Source organism: Taudactylus pleione, unplaced genomic scaffold (assembly GCF_031769625.1).
Source record: "Taudactylus pleione unplaced genomic scaffold, aTauple2 ptg000021l, whole genome shotgun sequence".
Classification (NCBI taxonomy): Eukaryota; Metazoa; Chordata; class Amphibia; order Anura; family Myobatrachidae; genus Taudactylus; species Taudactylus pleione.
This window is the reverse complement of record NW_028284423.1, coordinates 17,281,541-17,300,892: the sequence shown is the minus strand read 5'-3', so window position 1 is coordinate 17,300,892 and position 19,352 is coordinate 17,281,541. Positions and strand designations below refer to the sequence as shown.

At 41.3% G+C, this 19,352-nt stretch overlaps 1 protein-coding gene across 3 annotated transcripts in view; it reads right to left on the bottom strand.

The window, feature by feature from the left end:
- Positions 1-1,564: 1,564 nt before the first annotated feature.
- GALNT7 (polypeptide N-acetylgalactosaminyltransferase 7) overlaps positions 1,565-19,352 on the bottom strand; it is a 155,059-nt gene continuing 137,271 nt past the window's right edge. For 2 of the 3 annotated variants that reach the window (XM_088448463.1, XM_088448462.1), the window contains exons 9-12: positions 17,205-17,423; positions 13,990-14,088; positions 9,460-9,588; positions 1,565-5,511 (exon numbers count right to left, since the gene is read on the bottom strand). In XM_088448463.1, coding sequence (XP_088304589.1) covers positions 5,374-5,511; positions 9,460-9,588; positions 13,990-14,088; positions 17,205-17,423 — 585 coding nt within the window. In that variant the 3' untranslated portion in view covers positions 1,565-5,373. The remainder of the gene's footprint in view (positions 5,512-9,459; positions 9,589-13,989; positions 14,089-17,204; positions 17,424-19,352) is intronic. The other variant, XM_088448464.1, reaches the window with a different exon arrangement.

The following is a 19,352-nucleotide window of genomic DNA, read 5'->3' as shown; positions in this document are numbered from 1 at the left end:
ACAGATATCTGCAGATGATGGTAGTTCTTACACACTGAACAAGTCATCTGCTGTGGGTCCTGCTGGCTGGAGAGCGTATCACATTCTCTGCTGCTATAGATCAGGTATATTGGGGAATCAGCTGTGCAGATGCCCAATATGTCTGAAGTTGTTCAGACATTGCTGGCACACAGTGGCCACTTGATATATTCAATCAATTGATTGGCCAATATAGCTGCTAGTGTGTATCCAGCATTAGTGTTGTGGGTAGATTCAATAAACTTGGTGAGTTGAACATTAAAAATATTGTTTGCATTTGTCAAGTTATTAGTTTTTATGCTGTTAAAACACCTAATTTTATTGCTAGTATATAAATTCCTCCTGGTGCAGAACTTAATTGTTCTTTAAATGGTTTATAATGGCAATATCTCCTGTACCTGCCTGCTGTAAGAAGGTGGGTGTTGTAACATTTTATTCGGGACCCAGAAGAGAACGCTTAACCTGAGTAAACATTGAGCGATGTGTACACAGCCGATATGTTGTGTACCCAAGGTCCATTGTCAACCCATCAGAACGTGGTAATGAACGACCCCTCGTTCCGTCCTTAATTACCTGCAACGGGACTGCATGCAATGTTGGACGTGCAGCACAGCTGACCGGACGATGCCACATGCTACCACGCATATTGGCCGTATGCACTTGAGCAATGCAGCCAATATAGATTACGGCTGAATTGAAACGAGTCTCTACCCAGTTTTAGCATACACTGGGGTTTCTCAAACTCCACCATTACAGTCCAGGCTTTAAGGATATCCATGCTTGAATCAAATTGACTGAGGTACTAATTAAGTCACCGATGCTCAAGCACATATATAAATGGACAGTAATGGCAGAGTTTAGTCTAGCATATATTATATGCGTTAGAGTGGTACTTCTGGTTCTCACTTTTACATAACACTAAAGGTGCATACACACGTAACTATTTTTTTGAACGATTTAACTATAATGACAATCGTTCCGTTTCTGAGTTATGATGAATGATTATCGTTCATGCGCGTTCCCGTTTGTAGTTCATTCTGACTGACCAACTGAACGATTTTCATTAAGGGAAATTACAAAAATCGTTCATTACACTTTAAAAACAAATCTGACAATCGTTCATAAAATCGTTGTGTGTGTGTATGCAGCTTGAGAGGTCATTGGACCTGTGAACATTGCTATTTGGTTCCCCAATATTAATCCCTCCCCCAGTTAAGGCCCCCATACATCAGAGATGGATTGCAGCAATCGTGCAATTTGCAATCGATTGTGTAGAAAAATCTTTCCCTTTTTCAATCGATTGCAGAATTGCCACAATCAATTGAAAAAGGGAAAGATGTTTATACACAATCAATTGCAAATTGCACGATTGCTGCAATCCATCTCTGATGTATGGGGGGCCTTTAATTAGGCTGTATGTTCAGGTTATTAGATTGTAGCCTCATTTGGGCAGAGCCAACATCACTGACACTTTTTTTCTTCAGTGTCTAGCATTGTGTATCATGTCAGCAAGTTATATAGAAGGATAATCCAGAAAACAAGGACAAAAAATTAAAATATTTATTCTCGCACCTAGAAAAACAAGCGGCCCCCAAATTACCAGGAACATCCCCAATATATCCATAGTAAAATGTATCTGTACAATTTCTACAGAAACAGTGTATCAAAAATCTGCATAAATCAAACAAAAAAAACCTAAAACAAATGAGTAGAAATGCATAGTGGTATTATATTACAAAGTAAAAGCACAAGATTTGTTTCAGACAACAAAACAAACAGGATCTGCTCACTCTGGGTTAATGAGATGTTGTAGTGATGCATTTAAATTCACAGATTGCACAAAGTACCCATGCTAAATATACACAAACTGCACAATGTGTGCTTCCTTTCTTACAAGAATGCATTTCATAGGATAAGGTCTACTCAAAGACATGGTGATTTTCATACCCATAGTTTGATATTTTTACATACAAATCATGGAATGCATCCTACAGTACCATTTGTCCCTATGGTCAGGGTAGTAACACTAATAGATCAGTGGTTCTCAAACTCGGTCCTCACGACCCCAAACTGCATGTTTTCCAGGTCTCCTCACAGAATCACAAGTGAGATATTAGCTCCACCTGTGGAACTTTTAAAATGTCTGTCTGAGTAATTAGTACACCTGTGTACCTGCTGGGTGACCTGGAAAACGTGACCTGTGTGGGGTCCTGAGGACCGAGTTTGAGAACCACTGGCATAGTCAGCATGAACAAGCTTCCTCCGTGTGGCCCTGCACTGCTGCTATGCAAGGTTGGTGTACTTGTTTAGAGAGTCAATTAATGGATCTAGTGAAATGCGGTTATTTCAGATCCACTAAACCATACACATTTTGTTGACTTCTCATTGTATTAACAGGTTAGTTATACAGTACAACATTTGAATAACACAAGTAGCTGAGTAAGGACACACCAATATGCAATCTTAGAACCTGGAGGCCATACAGTAAATCAGCTACATTATTGTGTAAACTTTGGTTTTGCCAATTTTATTTATGTGGGAAACTGGTATATTGCTTTACATTAGTTTTCTGATTTACATTTTATTTTACCCAGTAGGTAGGGGGCCAATATCCCACTTATTAGCTATAATTTCAATATGCATAATAAACTTGTGTCCTATGGATTAATTCTCCTTCCTAGATCATAAATAAATGCCAATTGCACTACCATTCTTATATTGAGACTACTCATCCAATAAAGTGGACCCATGAGACCATATGATGAAGAAAAAAAAAAAAAGGTAAAAATTTAAATTTGTCAGCAGAGATGCCCGAAAACCCCACCAGGCACAAAATTAGTTTTAGTAGAGTTTATGAAAACAGGTTTGGTTTCTGATCATGTAACCTTCAATAATGTAACAAATTTAACTAAACAATTTGTGATAAATCTGATGTTCACTGTTTTTAAATGGCAGGGGTTAAATAATTCTTATTATTGACAATGGATGAAGCTCTAGGATTTCAGTACAGCAATTATCTTAAGAGCACCAGTTAATCTGACCATATAGTTTCCCAAGCCAAGTGTGCTACTGGTTTTACATTTATTAAATTGTTGCAATATAAAAAGACTGATCTGGATTATTGTCATTTAGTCACAGCACATTGATTTGTAGTTTAGTTTAAGCACCTGTTTGCTGATATCTATACAGAACCATAGATATATAATAAGGATAGTGCAATGGTGCATATATTGGCTGTGTAACTAAACCAGGACAATACAAATTTTAAGACAAAATAAGCAATTGACCATGTATTGGTATAAGAAAAGGTAATATCCAGTTCTGCATATTATTAATATTGTATAGTAGAATTATTTTAAAATATATGTAATGAAATTCACTATACAGTAGTTAAGTCACAGGAGTGAATGGATGTTTATTGCAATCTCTTGAATTGTATGGTATGGCTGTAAATGATTGTGGAAGCTATGTCCTGCACTTCAGTTCCAGCACTGTCACTACACTTGTGCACACTGATAATCCATAGCAGACTTACCTTGTTTTCAGGGTGTTGTGTAATGGTGGTTAACATCTGCATTGCCCATTCTGCATATCACTGGTACCCATTTGATCCTCTTATTACAACTTTAGTCACAGTATCACCTATCAGAACTTTTTATGCTATATAAACCTACATGTTCTAAATAAATACATTTTTAAACAGCCATTTAACCACAAATGTCTTACAGCTGCATGTTAGTCTGCAGAAAATGATGTTATCTCAGTATGGAGTGCTTATTGCCTAACCACAGTGAAGACTGCAATCTCTCAGACTTTATAAGATTCATTTTCAGGAAACACTGAATTCATAGGCTGCATTTTCTTGAATATTCATTCATTCTACTAAGCAGTGGTCAACCCTGTGCGTATGCTAAACATCTTCAAGTACATGGTCTCATAAAGGTGATACAGTACCTATCACTACTATGTAAAGGGCTGCCTGATTATTTGTATCTCTTAAGTAACATCAAGATGGCATGGGCATCCTCAAACTGTACACATGCAATATTTATACATGGACATTTGTCAGAACAGATCTCGTAAGCGTTACTCAGTCCACTGTATTTACCATAGATACCGCGTAACCGGAGACTAGCTGACACAGAGCTTCAACTCTTCCAGTGTAAAATACTACATTGGGAAATACAATACTGTGTCCCTCAGTCACTAAAGCACTGTGCTAAACCTTTCTTTTGTTTGATCTGTGAAGACACTTTTGGAATGTGAGCATTGGACTTAGCATGGCTACATATTTAAAGAGATCAAAAGTTGCAAGTTTTAAGGATGGAGTTTAAATTTGGTAAATAAGACAAGTCTGAAAATAACTTAACATCTGTATACATGAAGCAGTGGGAGTTCACAAACTTCACCACTGTCATAATTATAGCCTCATTACTGTGCACACAGCAGTTAAAGCAGGGATGGGGAACCTCCTGCCCGGGGGCCGAATAAGGCCCCCAGAATCATTTGGTCTGGCCCTCTGAGCTTTTTTTCTGGTAGCCTCATGGCTAGCATGGTGCCACCTGGAGCGTCCTTAGAACACTTTAGACAGTCACACCGCTGCCCTTACAGCTCCCCGGACTGCTCTGGGCATTGCTGTAATCACTGGTGATTGTGGGTCTGCCCCCATGTTATGTCACACAGAGAAGGCGTGGCCTGCATCAGGCCCACAAATAATGTTATATATATATCAAAATGGCCCTCGGCAGAAAAAAGGTTCCCCACCCCTGAGGTAAAGGATTCTCCTCATTGATACTCTCCATGCATCCTATTAAATACATCCTATTGTTCTTGCACATATTACACACATCATACAGGTCTAGAATACAAAAAGAAAAATGAAAGAGGCACTATTTCAGATTTTCCCATTCAAAACAGCAGCACGGAGAAAGGCCACCATTGCTAAAATACATTGTGGCAGTGCTTTGAATAAAAGAAAGTGTAAATCGAATGGAGCTCTAGTTTATCACCAAGAAACATAATTGTCTGACTAATCAAATGATTTTCAAGTGTGTATTAAAAACTACCTTCCAACCCCTGAGTATAATCCCAAAAATATCGTCTTTAGCTTTGTTCCTACAAACAAGAGCTAGAAGCACTTTTACAAACATCATAAATCAAGATGTTGTAAGCATGTAAGAAGTTTAAGGTGAAAGCAGTCTTGTAAACATTAACTGCAGGATGACCCAGTTCTATTTGTAGGTCTTCATTATCCTTCATTAAGTCAAGAAGGGTGTTGACTGTACAGAGTTATTAATTGCAGCAGGTTCGGAGCTGTCTTCAGCCACGTTAAGCTCTGTGTGTTGGTGTAGCATTTTATACACCAAGGATGTTGTTCATTTCCCACTTTTGTGATGATTTGTTGGAGTCACAGTCTGACAATAACACTTGGTGAAGAACCTCAGAACGATCCAGGCATTTTCCAGAAGGGATGTGTGTGAATCGGTTTATAGTCTAGGGACAAACATAAAAGATGGTCATCTTTCCACAGGCTTCATTTATTTAAAGTAGATCAAATTACATTTTTTTACAGGGGTGAAACTTTTTATTGATTCAGATGAGAAACCACCAGCTTAATGGACAATTATCCTGTCACTATCAAGACAGCTTAGTATTATGATTGACATCCTAATGTTTGTTCAGTGCCTGTATCTGCCTTAACGCACAAGTAGTCTAGACTGTTTGGTGTACAGTCATCTGTAATGTCACTAAAACTATCACACATCTTGTATTGCTATAGGCAGACACAATACTGTGCACTGTGGGACATGTGTCATAGAACATACAAATGTGTCGTCATACACTATCTTCAGTCAGGCAGGTCCCATGCGACTCGGTCGCACCAAGTGACTTTTTTTCTCCCAAAATGTGCATCTTATTCGCACGAAAATACAACTAACAAAGTAGCTTTGTCAATTTCAGACTGCACTGATCAGTTTAATGTGTGACATTTGTACATCTGTGTGCGAATGAGTCTGACCCTGTATATGAAGTGCTACGATGCAGAGACTGTTTTCTCACGCCAAGTTCCATTGTGCTTCATCTGTGTATGTCTTTAAAACTAATTATTGTGCGGTTAAAGTCGCAGCTCAGTGTCTAGAATACACTTCAGTGTTTTGCTCTGATGTGAATATGACATTACACCTCTTGGAGTGGCTCAGTTGCACCGTATGGCTAGGGGGGGATATTTACTATAATGCAGGTTTATAGAAGTAGAGGTGTTGCTCATAGTAACCAGATTCTTGCTATTATCATCTAGAACAGTGTTGGCTAACCTCGACACTCCAGCTGTTATGGATCTACATAACCCAGCATGCACTGCTACAGTTTTGCTATTAGGGCATGCTAAAACTGTGGCAGGGCATGCTGGGATATATAGTTCCACAACAGCTGGAGTGTCAAGGTTAGCCAACACTGATCTAGAAGGTGCTAAATAAATAAGTAGAATCTGATTGGTTGTTATGGGCAACACCTCCACTTTTATAAACCAGCATTTTAGTAAATATAATCCTAGGTGTACGAGGACACATCTGTACATGACATGGCAGCCAGCTATAACATCTCACCAGAGGAGGCAAACCTTAATTCCTCTAAGGATGGATCTATTCCATTAAATTAATAACATTTTACACAAATATTGCAATGACTTAAGCCACGTATCCACTACGCGATGTTACTGAGCTCAGTAATCGTGCACAAATCGGACACTATTATGTCGGAAATTACCAGCGATGCGCGATCCCGCTGGACGTTTCCAACATCAACTATCTACTGAACCTGCTGGTCAATCTGCCGATAACGACAGACTACCCATGTTAAGACATGATGTGCCTACACTGAACGATCAATCGTTCAGTGTAAGTACTGCAGGGGGAAGGGGAACGACGATACGATTATGATGTCGTAATCGTACTATCATGCCGATATCTGCTAATGGATACGTGGCTTTAGAACAGTTGACAAAAGAAAAGCCAGGAGCTATTTGGTCTCAGTCAGAACTGGAGGGGGTCTCTAAAGACCAATATTTGGGATACAGGGATTCAGTCATACTGCTTAAGTCTTTGGCATACACATGAACGTGGTTGGGGGGGGGGGGGGGATTATGCATGCATACAGTCACACACGTACGGTCAGGTGCATAAATATTGGGACATTGACAGATTTTTCATATTTTGGTCTCTATTCACCACCACAATGGCTTTGAAATGAAACAAACAAGATGTGCTTTAACTGCAGACTTTCAGATTTAATTTGAGGGTAATTACATCCAAATCAGGTGAACAGTGTAGGAATTACAACGGTTTCTATATGTGCCTCCCACTTTTTAAGGGGCCAAAAGTAATGGGACAAACTAAACAATCCTAAATCTAACTTTCACTTTTTAATACTTTGTTGCAAATCCTTTGCAGGCAATTACAGCCTGAAGTCTGGAACGCATAGACATCACCAGACGCTGGGTTTCATCCCTGGTGAAGCTCTGCCAGGCCTCTACAGCAAATATCTTCAGTTCCTGCTTGTTCTTGGAGCATTTTCCCTTCAGTTTTGTCTTCATCAAGTGAAATGCATGCTCAATCGGATTCAGGTTGACTTGGCCATTGCATAACATTCCACTTTTTAGCATTAAAAAACTCTTTGGTTGCTTTTGCAGTATGCTTCGGGTCATTGTCCATCTGCACTGTGAAGCGCCGTCCAATGAGTTCTGAAGCATTTGAATGAATATGAGCATATAATATTGCCCGAAACACTTCAGAATTCATTCTGCTGCTTTTGTCAGCAGTCACATCATCAATGAATACAAGGGAACCAGTTCCATTGGCAGCCATACATGCCCACGCCATGACACTACCACCACCATGCTTAACTGATGAGGTGGTATGTTTTGGATCATGAGCAGTTCCTTTCCTTCTCTTCCCATCACTCTGGTACAAGTTGATCTTTGTCTCATCTGTCCATAGGATGTTGTTCCAGAACTGTAATGGCTTTTTAGATGTTGTTTGGCAAACTAATCTGGTCTTCCTGTTTTTGTGGCTCACCAATGGGTTACATCTTGTGGTGAACCCTCTATATTCACTCTTGTGAAGTCTTCTCTTGATTGTTGACTTTGACACATATACACCTACCTCTTGGAGAGTGTTCTTGATTTGGCCAACTGTTGTGAAGGGGTTTTTCTTCACCAGGGAAATAATTCTTCTGTTATCCACCACAGTTGTTTTCCGTGGTCTTCATGGTCTTTTGGTGTTGCTGAGCTCTCCAGTGCGTTCTTTCTTTTTAAGAATGTTCCAAACAGTTGATTTGGCCACACCTAATGTTTTTGCTATCTCTCTGATGGGTTTGTTTTGATTTTTCAGCCTAATGATGGCTTGCTTCACTGATAGTGACAGCTCTTTGGATCTCATATTGAGAGTCGACAACAACTGATTCCAAATGCAAATGTCACACCTAGAATCAACTCCAGACCTTTTACCTGCTTAATTGATAATGAAATAATGAGGGAATAGCCCACAACTGTCCATGAAATAGCTTTTGAGTTGATAGTCCCATTACTTTTGGCCCCTTAAAAAGTGGGAGGCACATATAGAAACCGTTGTAATTCCTACACCGTTCAAATGATTTGGATGTATTTACCCTCAAATGAAATCTGAAAGTCTGCAGTTAAAGCACATCTTGTTTGTTTCATTTCAAAGCCATTGAGGTGGTGAATAGAGGCCAAAATATGAAAATTCTGTCTATGTCCCAATATTTATGCACCTGACTGTATACACATACATACTGTCACACATATATGTACACACACATACAGTAACACTTATACACATACTGTCACACACAATTATTAACATACATAAAGTCACACATATATAGATAGTGTCTTCCCTCTTACCTATTACCCTGGTACACTGTCTGCAGGTGCTCCTCCCCTCCTCTTTCCCATGCTACAGGCACTGACTGCACAGTGCCGTGCAGTCTGCCCCCCCTCTCCTTTTCAATTTCTACAGTTTGCTGTGCACTTTTGTACTGCAGCTGTAATCAAAGGCTTGGAGGAGGAGCACTTGCCCCCTGTGCCACCCTATTATTTCTTATTTAGCATAATTCTCCTGGTGATATGTTGGTTACCTTTACGTTATCAAATAAAGTATCATTTTGAAGACATTTGTTTGGTTGAAAACAGCTACGTGAAGCAGCCCAGAGAGCTCTAGAAAGGGGCTATTTACATTTTGCTTGTAATTTCTACCTTGATTTCATATTAATGAAAGTCAAATGTAATATGCACCAGGATAATTACAGTAGGATATGAAAGGCAGCCTAATCTTTAACACAAATTGCTGTCCAAAATTTATGTTGACTGTAAATAACATACACAGCACTATAAAATGTAATCAATGTAAATAGTCAATAACTTACTTTAAAGTATTGCCATTCCTTGTATTCATTTAAATTACAATGTGTGATCATGACGTTTGAACCGTCCTGCGATTTGGTCAAACACTGATCATATTGCATCAACTGATTAGCTTCATTAATTCGGAAAAGCTAAAACAAATACAGGACAAATTATTAAGCTAAACCGTCTAAAACGATTTTAAACAAAAGTACCATAGGTTGCACTTTACTACTCAACGAGCTACATTGCATCCAGAAAGTACTTCACTTTTTCCACATTTTGTTATGCTACAGCCTTATTCCAAGATGGAATAAATTAATTTTTGCCCTCAAAATTCTACACACAATACCCCATAATGACAACGTGTAAAACATTTTTGAGATTTTTGCAAATTTAATAAAAATGAACAAAAAACTAAGAAATCACATGTACATAAGTATTCACGACCTTTGCCATGAAACTCAAAATTAAGCTCAGGTGCATCCTGTTTCCACTGATCATCCTTGAGATATTCCTACAGCTTAATTGTAGTATACCTGTGGTAAATTCAGTTGTTTGGGCATGATTTTGAAAGCATACGCCCATCTATATAAGGTCCCACACTTGACAGTGCATGTCAGAGCACAAACCAAGCATGAAGTCCACAAATCTGGGGAAGGGTACAGAAAAATATCTGCTGCTTTGAAGGTCCCAATGAGCACAGTGGCCTCCATCATCCGTAAATGGAAGAAGTTCGGAACCACCAGGACTCTTCCTAGAGTTGGCCGGCAGTCTAAATTGAGCGATTGTGGGAGAAGGGCCCTAGTCAGGGAGGAGACCAAGAACCCGATGGTCACTCTGTCAGAGCTACAGCATTCCTCTGTGGAGAGAGGAGTACCTTCCAGAAGTACAACCATCTCTGCAGCAATCCACCAATCAGGCCTGTATGGTAGAGTGGCCAGACGGAAGCTACTCCTTAGTAAAAATCACATTGCAGCCTGCCTGGAGTTTGCCAAAATGCACCTGAAGGACTCTCAGACCATGAGAAACAAAAGATTGAACTCTTATATCAAAGGAGTGGCTTCAGGACAACTCTGTGAATGTCCTTGAGGGGCCCAGCCAGAGCCCTGACTTGAATCCGATTGAACATCTCTGGACTCGGAGAGATCTGAAAATGGTTGTGCACCTACGCTTCCCATCCAACCTGATGGAGCATGAGAGGTGCTGTAAAGTGGAATGGGCAAAACTGCCCAAAAGATAGGTGTGCCAAGCTTGTGGCATCATATTAAAAAAGACTTGAGGCTGTAATTGCTGCCAAAGGTGCATCAACAAAGTATTGAGCAAAGGCTGTGAATACTTATGTACATGTGATTTCTTAGTTTGTTTGTTTTTTTTATTAAATTTGCAAAAATCTCCCAAAAAAACTTTACACGTCATTATGGGGTATTGTGTGTAGAATTTTAAGGACAAAAATGAATTAATTCCATTTTGTAATAAGGCCGTAACATAACAAAATGTGGAAAAATTGAAGCGCTGTGAATACTTTCCAGATGCACTGTACAGTATGTATACTGTCAAATATTTTGAATTTGATCAAGTAAAGGATTGTTTTTTATATATTTCTGAATAAGAGGCCTTTTCATATTGGATTTTAGATTCATCTGCTCAAATGTGATTTAGCAATAAAGAGTTCAGTTAACTTGTTAATGTCATCAAAAAGACCTACAATAACCTTAGGATTAAAAATTGCTCATTTGTATGGAACAAATTCCATCTAAAATAAAATAATAGAAAGCTGAAGGTAAAGAAAATTACTATCTTGCCTAAAAGGAGTGATGTCGTCTCATTCAGCAACTGTGTTTAGATACAGTTGTTGCATGACTTGCAGAAACAATGTATGTGTGTGCCTGCTCTTAAAAACCACAATTAATCAACAGTTTGTAATAGAGGCAAAGTGACCTGGTTGATATCACACTTCACTAGAACACATAATATGCTACTGGACTGCTGGTGACTATACAGCTGATGTGTCAGATCACTCAGACCCAGAGGGGTGTCAAAAAACATTTCAAAAGAGCAGAGAGAAATAATTTCCTCTAATGACTGGTAACTGAAATAAGCCCCAAGAATGCAAATACATTTATTCATAAGCAAGAAAGAAAATCTAGGTCTGTCCCATTTCAATGTGCCTGAAATGGAAGCATGGGCGCACGCCCCAACGGCTTCCACTACGCGGGAGACCTCCCACCAGGGTAAGTATGGGAGAGGTAGAGGGACAAAGCGATGGGAGGGTCATGGTGGGGCAACACGAGGGGTCTGGATGAAGCCACAATAAAGCGGGGAAGGGGGAACAGAAGATAGACGGGCAAAGTCACCCAGAGATGGGGTGGGGCTAAGCGGCAGCAGAAATTGAGGTGACCTGGTATATGCTAGATCTGTTATACTAGTATACAAATATTTTCAAAAGCTAAAAAGGCAAGAGTCAGTTTATAGAGTTAAACATAGTATAAAGTATAGCTCTCAGGTGTCCTGTAATTTTAATATTCGGGAGCGTTCTCTAATCAGGACTACAAAAATGAAATGGCAAGGTCATGCTTTTCTCCTGATCATTGTGCTTTGACAGCAGTTAGGCCTCATTTGAATGAGATCTCGTTAGCGCATGTTAGTTATCAGCTGGGTGCACATATGGGTCGCCTAGTTGTACTAAATAGCGAACATATACAATGCGGTGTCACTGGTTGTCTACACACACAGACTGATCGATGTCACCTTTCCACCATACTGGGTAATAATCCTACCAATTTGTAAAGGTTGTTATTTAGCTTGTTTTGGGGCCACATATTTTCATGCAAAATTATAGGTAATTTTAATGTCCTTACAATGATAGGTGACAGGGTGTAAAACATTACAGTACAATTGTATCCAAATTACATAACTATGACCTACTGCTGCCGGAGTGCTCTATGGTCGCGGATGTCACGTAGCATGTGACCGCCGCGACCCGCCTGAGCCCATACACTCACGCAGGGGGGGTTTCTGAGTACCCAGAAACCCCCCCCTGCCCGCCGATCAGTAAGTGTAGTACAGACCGCAGTGAGTGCGGTCCGCACTACACTGTAACAAACACACCGGTGGCTATTTGTTTGTTTTAGAAACCAATGAGAGTCAGACAGACTCATTGGCTGCTGCATCCACGGAGGGAGCCGAGCTGGAGCTCACTCATGAGCTCCACCTTCCGGCTCCCGCAGTGGTGATGGGAGACACGTCATGACGTCTCTCCCATAGTGCCGAGCTGTAGGACAGAGGAGCGGATGGTGGCGGGCGCAGGAACGTAGAGATTCAGGTAAGTAATCTGTGTGCGTCTGCCTTGTGTTATATATGTAAGCGGCACTACATAGGGGGACCACTACATAGGGGGAACACACTACTGGAGGTACTGTATAAGGGGCACTTCTGGAGGTACTGCATAGGGGGACCACTGGGGTCAATGCATAAGAGGCACTACATAGGGGGACCACTACTGGGGGCACTACATAGGGGGACCAGTACTGGGGGCACTACATAGGGGGACCACTACTGGGGGCACTACATAGGGGGACCACTACTGGGGGCACTACATAGCGGGACCACTATTGGGTGCACTACATAGGGGGACCACTACTGGGGACACTGTATAAGAGGAACTGCATAGGGGGCGGCTGTGGCTAGGTGCTGGGGGGTGGAAAATTTTAATCTTTTAATTTTAATACTTATGTACATGTGTTTTCTTAGTTTGTTTGTTTTTTTTTATTAAATTTGCAAAAATCTCCCAAAAAAACTTTACACGTCATTATGGGGTATTGTGTGTAGAATTTTAAGGACAAAAATGAATTAATTCCATTTTGTAATAAGGCCGTAACATAACAAAATGTGGAAAAATTGAAGCGCTGTGAATACTTTCCAGATGCACTGTACAGTATGTATACTGTCAAATATTTTGAATTTGATCAAGTAAAGGATTGTTTTTTATATATTTCTGAATAAGAGGCCTGTTCACTACATAGGGGGACCACTACTGGGGGCACTACATAGGGGGGCCACTACTGGGGGCACTACATAGCGGGACCACTATTGGGTGCACTACATAGGGGGACCACTACTGGGGACACTGTATAAGAGGAACTGCATAGGGGGCGGCTGCGGCTAGGTGCTGGGGGGTGGAAAATTTTAATCTATGTGTGTTTGGGCACCAACATTTATCTTGCCAGCTGGCATGAAGTTACGCAACTGCTACAAGAGTGTTCAGTTACTGATGCTGCAAGCACTTCCAGTAATGTACACTGATTTGTTGGTAGAGTACATGGACAAAAATAGCTTACAGCAACCAGTTGCTGAGCACTCAAGTTCTGTGATGGTAGAGCATACAATGGGGGTGACACCTGTGCATCCCCGTTTCCTAGTTTACCCACTGTTTTAAATAGCAATTAAAAAATGTTAACTGAAAGTATCAGAATAAGTATCTTACTGTACGGCTATGTAACATACAATAATAATCCTACTTTGCCAATTTAATTTTGTTCACATTTTCTCACCTGGTTTCCACCCATTCTGTGACAAGGGCCGAGTTCTACAAGGCCTCCATTTGTATGACCCATGCTGTCTATGCAGTAGCTGGATTCCAAACCTCGTATCTGTAAAAACAAAATGAAAGTGAAATGCGTATAATCATTCAACATTGGACTTGGTAAGAATGTGGAGCATGGGGGCATGTAGTCTAAGCCGGAGGTTCCCAAACTCCGCCATTACAGTCCAGGTTTTAAGGATATCCATGTTTGAGCACAGGTGACTTAATGGCACCTTAGTCAATTTGATTTAACCATCTGGGTTCAAGCATGGAAATTCTTAAAACATGCACTGTAATTGGGAGTTTGGGAACCTCTGGTCTAAGTAATGAACACACAGGACCTAATCTACGAGGCACACCAGATATGCACTGCAGAAATGCTTTGAACCGGTGTGGCAAATGTCCATGCCTCTTCTCCATACTGTGGCGCTTCCTCTGCAAAGAGGAAGCTGTGTGATTTTTTTTTCTTCTGTTATAATGGGTGGTTGGGGCGGGGTTGTTTGTGACCAGAACGGGGACAGCTTTCCACTATACCAGGAAAATATCACGATGGTAGTCCCCATTATAGTAGAAACCAGGCTACGGTAGTTTAAGGATTTGTGGGGGCATGTTGCCTGTTTTGTTTTGTTTTTAAATGACAACAAGCACAGTGAACAAAGATCATATTGTTTTACTAATTTTTTTCTATTTCTTAATGACTATGGGGGTGATTCAGCTCAGGACGGAATTGCAAAGCTGCACGCAAGCAGCTTTGCAATTCCGGCCTTGCTAATATGCAAATGCAGCAGGAGGTGTATGACACTCCCTTGCTGCATTTGCGCTCACAGTACTGCGACAGAGGTCGGGCCTTCAGCCAGCTGAGTAAGCCCCAGCTTACACAAGTTGGTCGGCTTTCGAGGCCTGGAAACTGCCCCTGGCCTTGCTACTCCCGGAAAACGGAGCTGACACGCCCCCGTTTCCGGGACTGGCAGCTGCCCCCGCACCACCCCTTAAATGCCTCTGCCTCAATCAGGCAGAGGCACAGCAGGGGCTGCGTGCGATCACGCAGGACCCATTTTGCATATTAGCAGAACAGGTCCTGCGCACACGCAAATTCCCGATAATCAGGAATCTGCAATCAGCCCTATGTTAGCAGTAACACACTTACTTTGCAGAGATATTTAACTAATTTATCTAACTGAAGAGTAATATCATAAAGCATAAGTGGAGTAAAAAAAGTGGATAAAAGCACGCTGGCGCCATATTTCCAAAGATATCACCGGAAACATGGCACAAATGGCCACCGGGCAATACAGTGCAATGGGTGGAGGGTGAACGGTTCAGGCTTCCCTGACTAAGGTGCATCACAAACCCTGCACCCATTATAGATACGCCACTGCCTTTGTTACATTTTATAAAAAAATGTGTTATGTAGGGCAGGAGGTTACACTGACAGGGAAGGAGAGACTTCACAGCGATCTGCCATAGTATAGTGTGTATGGCCAAATCCACCCAATTCATTGTTTGATGAATTGGTTGGTTGCATCGTCCCACCTGATATTCTGCACATCAGATGGGACAAGTCCATGGATGACAAGGTGTTAGATTAAGTATGTAACCATATATCGTGTTGTCGTACCGTAATGCGATATATCGTTACCAGTTTCAGTCTGAAGTGCACAAATTGTAAGATATAAAAGAATAATAATTGCACACTACTTATATAACTAGTATCAAATTAACAAAAAAATGACAGAACATTATTATTATATTGTATTGTATTATAACCATATTATACAAGGGAAAATCGCTGTAAGTATATCTTCCAAAAAACAATGTTTCATTTAAGGAACACAGTTGTCCAACTTTAATTCTCTTATATGGAACTAATCTGCTGTTTGAAAGTCTTCCTACTGTTATGGTGCGTACACACGGTACGATAAAAATGCACAATATGAATGATAATGATATCATTCAAATCGTTAATTTTTTTGTGCCTATTATCAAACGACCAGCGATGCGCGGGCATGTATGGATGATAACGATATTGACCATCGGCCGTGCATGCAGGCCAACCTGATCGATATCGTCCAGGTTACATAGGGACCCGCGATCGTTGAACGTGGGTTGCTGGCTCGTCGATGGTGGGTTGGTGGTGTGCTGGATGATCGATCTCGATCATCCAGCACACTGGGAAGGTGCAGGGAGATCAGTCAGCAATATCGTTATCACTGACTGATCGTACCGTGTGTATGCATCAGTAGATTGGATATTCTTGCTTAAGATTTTTATATATGGGCCCCAATTTGTGAAGAATAGTGTTACTTCTCTTTCTATGATCACACGGGCAGCCCTTCTGTCAAAATAGTTTCATCATTAGGTTCGTTTTTACTTCACCTACTGTATATAAGGAGCAGAAGAGAACTTCCAATGTCATAGTAAAAGCTACCATGACAATTAAAGTAAGGTTTGATTATGACTTCTGACAAGTCTGCCAACCAACGTGTAAAATGTTAGACTATTAACTATCATTAATTTTATTGTGAAATATTATGAAGCAAGGTGGTATTTTGCCTTTTGGGCAATATCCTGATTATGCTGCCTGTTTTTTATTACACAGTACACTTTATTTTGTCTCATAAAAAGTATAAACCAAAACCCAATCTCAGCCAGCTCTGAGCTGCTTTAGATTTAATATCTTTTGTGGAGGGGATGTCTGTGCACAGGGACACTTTTACATTAATCTGTCGCCATGAAAGCTATGAACACAACCAGTTTTAAGCTGGAAATATGCTAGGGTTCAGTGCACCCAGCTAATACAAAGCTATTCTATAACACCATAACCATCATTTTTTATATGCTGTATCGCTAAATGCTAACCTATTCCCAAGGGCAATTTGGAACCAAGCTTATACACAGCAGCAGATGGTAATGCCACAGCTGCAGTGTATAAAAAGATAGATATAGATCTATACATCTATCTATCTCCCTCCCTTTAGTCCAACTAAATACATCCAAGGATTGCAGTATTCCACTAGAGGTCAGAGCTAGAATAGCTTCTTGCACTACGGATTATAACAAAGTGGAGAGATAAAAGATAAATGTGAATGGCCAACAATGTATTAAATCCCTTTCCTTTGTGCTATTATGCATACGTGTGTGTATATTATGTGTACATACATACACACAATATTATGTACTCACCTCTCCCCATTCCACATTTTTGGGTGGCAGTGGATAGTGGTCAGGGATGTCGTATGCTATTTCTTCCATGAACCATTTAAAACTTTTGCAGTTGTGGTCCTCTCTGAATTTCTTCAGCTCACTAATGTCCCCATAGGCCAGGGCTTTGGTTTCAGGACGGCTGGCATAGAAATAGTCTTTGTAATCATCCCACCAGACTTCCACAACCCTAATATAGTTCTGTAGAAAGAAGGATAACAATTGATGTAATTTGAAGATGGCAAGTGATTTGTTGTACGTGGATTAATTTGCGTATTAAGGAGCGGGTTTAGAAGTAGGAGGCAACCTGCTAGTGGGTGCTAAATTTGCATTAAACACTGGAAAAATAATGCTGTAATGAGGGGCGATTGCACATGAAAGTAAAAAACACAACCATATTTAGAAGTGTGAGGAGGGCGCAGCCTGTCCCAGCCCCAACATACAGTATGGCAAAACAGCTGGTCAGTCTGTGATACATACAAGAGGATCCAGTACTCTTCCTCCATGCAAATAAAGGTTTGTATTTGCAACCAATGTAAAGTCTAACGTTAAATCCCCTAAGACAGGAGTAGGATATATAAATGTGGAAGAAATTGTCAGTGCAATTCAAATATACCAAATATTCAAACTGACATATTGACACTTAGGGCCTGATTTAGAACTGCACGTAATGCATACGCAACTTCAGATACTCTCTTTGAATGGGTTAAATGCTAATGCAACTTCATGCACATTCAAAGTCATACGCATCTATACGAACGCTCCACCCCACTCTTCCGACAGCGAGAACAGCCGACATCCTTATCATCGGCACTTACACCTACCCCATGCTAGATGCAGGAGATGTGTGTATGCATTGTGGACGCCAAGCTCCGTCACAAGTCAGAATAGCAAGTAACTCTGTCCCACGACACACCCACAAAACGGTTCCTTATTCTTCAGGGTCCATAGGGATCCACAAGGATATTATGGGGGTGTGTGTGGTTGGAGTGATCCGGGCACCAAAGAGAGCTTTAGCTCCCAGGATGCACCGGTCCTCCTCCATATGTACCCAGCCACAGGCAGACCGTTGTAAGTTTGGTGCCGGCAGGACCGGTCGCACCTTTAGACAGGGGGACTGGTTCAGCAGCCCCAAGATTTATTTTTATTAGTTTGTTCATTTTCTTTTTTACATGAGAGCAAGCAGTGCTAGACGTCCTGATGGGCGCCTGCACTACTGCTCCATCTACCCCCTCCGGTTGTGCAACAACTGTGAGCGGTCCGGTGATTATGGCGGGCGCCAGCAGAGCTCGGCTAGCCACTCCACTGGATCCCAGGGCTGCAGCTGGACAAATGGGAAAGACAGGTAAGGAGATTCCCCGCTCGCGGGGAATCGTGTGTTTATACAGTCCTACCTCCGGTTGTGGAAATCAGCTGGAGGACACTGCAGTGGGGCATCTGGTTCATCCGCACCCCAACTAGACCACCGGGACAGTTAAGTCTGGCATCGGGGACCATATTGAAGGCCAGCGGTTGATACAGCAGTGGGGAGGTAGGCTCTCCCCCAGCATCCCCTCCCCCAGCCCGGAGCACAATCCCTCACGAGAGGTTTCCCGCCTCTGAGCTGCTCCTCCTCCCTATACGAGATGCTCAGCATCCATTACTCAGGGCTTTTCTGAAGTTACAGGTCTCAGGAGATTCAGGTCCAGTCTCCCTGTAAATCTCTCCCCGAGGCGAGGTTATACAGCGCACATTCCTACCAGCCTTTTGAGGCTTGATTAGTTGATTCAGTGTCCATTACAAGTATATTTATATGAATTGTAAGTGACTTGTGCTAGCTCTGCTGTTGTGATATACTGTCCTAAAACTTTCTGACTGTCAGTTATACCTATCTCTGCTGCTATTTTTTAACTACCAGGTGTGTAGGGGTTCATTATTACTTCACATTTACCTGTATTTGTGAAGGGTGTCACATTGCATTACTAGCTATACACTGATTGTGTGCTGCTGGCTGATAATTACTATGTCTTCTAAGGGCAAGGGTCCAAATCCAGTCCGACAATGCGACTGCAGTAGCCTACCTCAACCATCAGAGAAGCAAGCGAAGTCGAGCAGCCATTCGGGAAGTGGCAAAAATCCTGGTCTGGACCG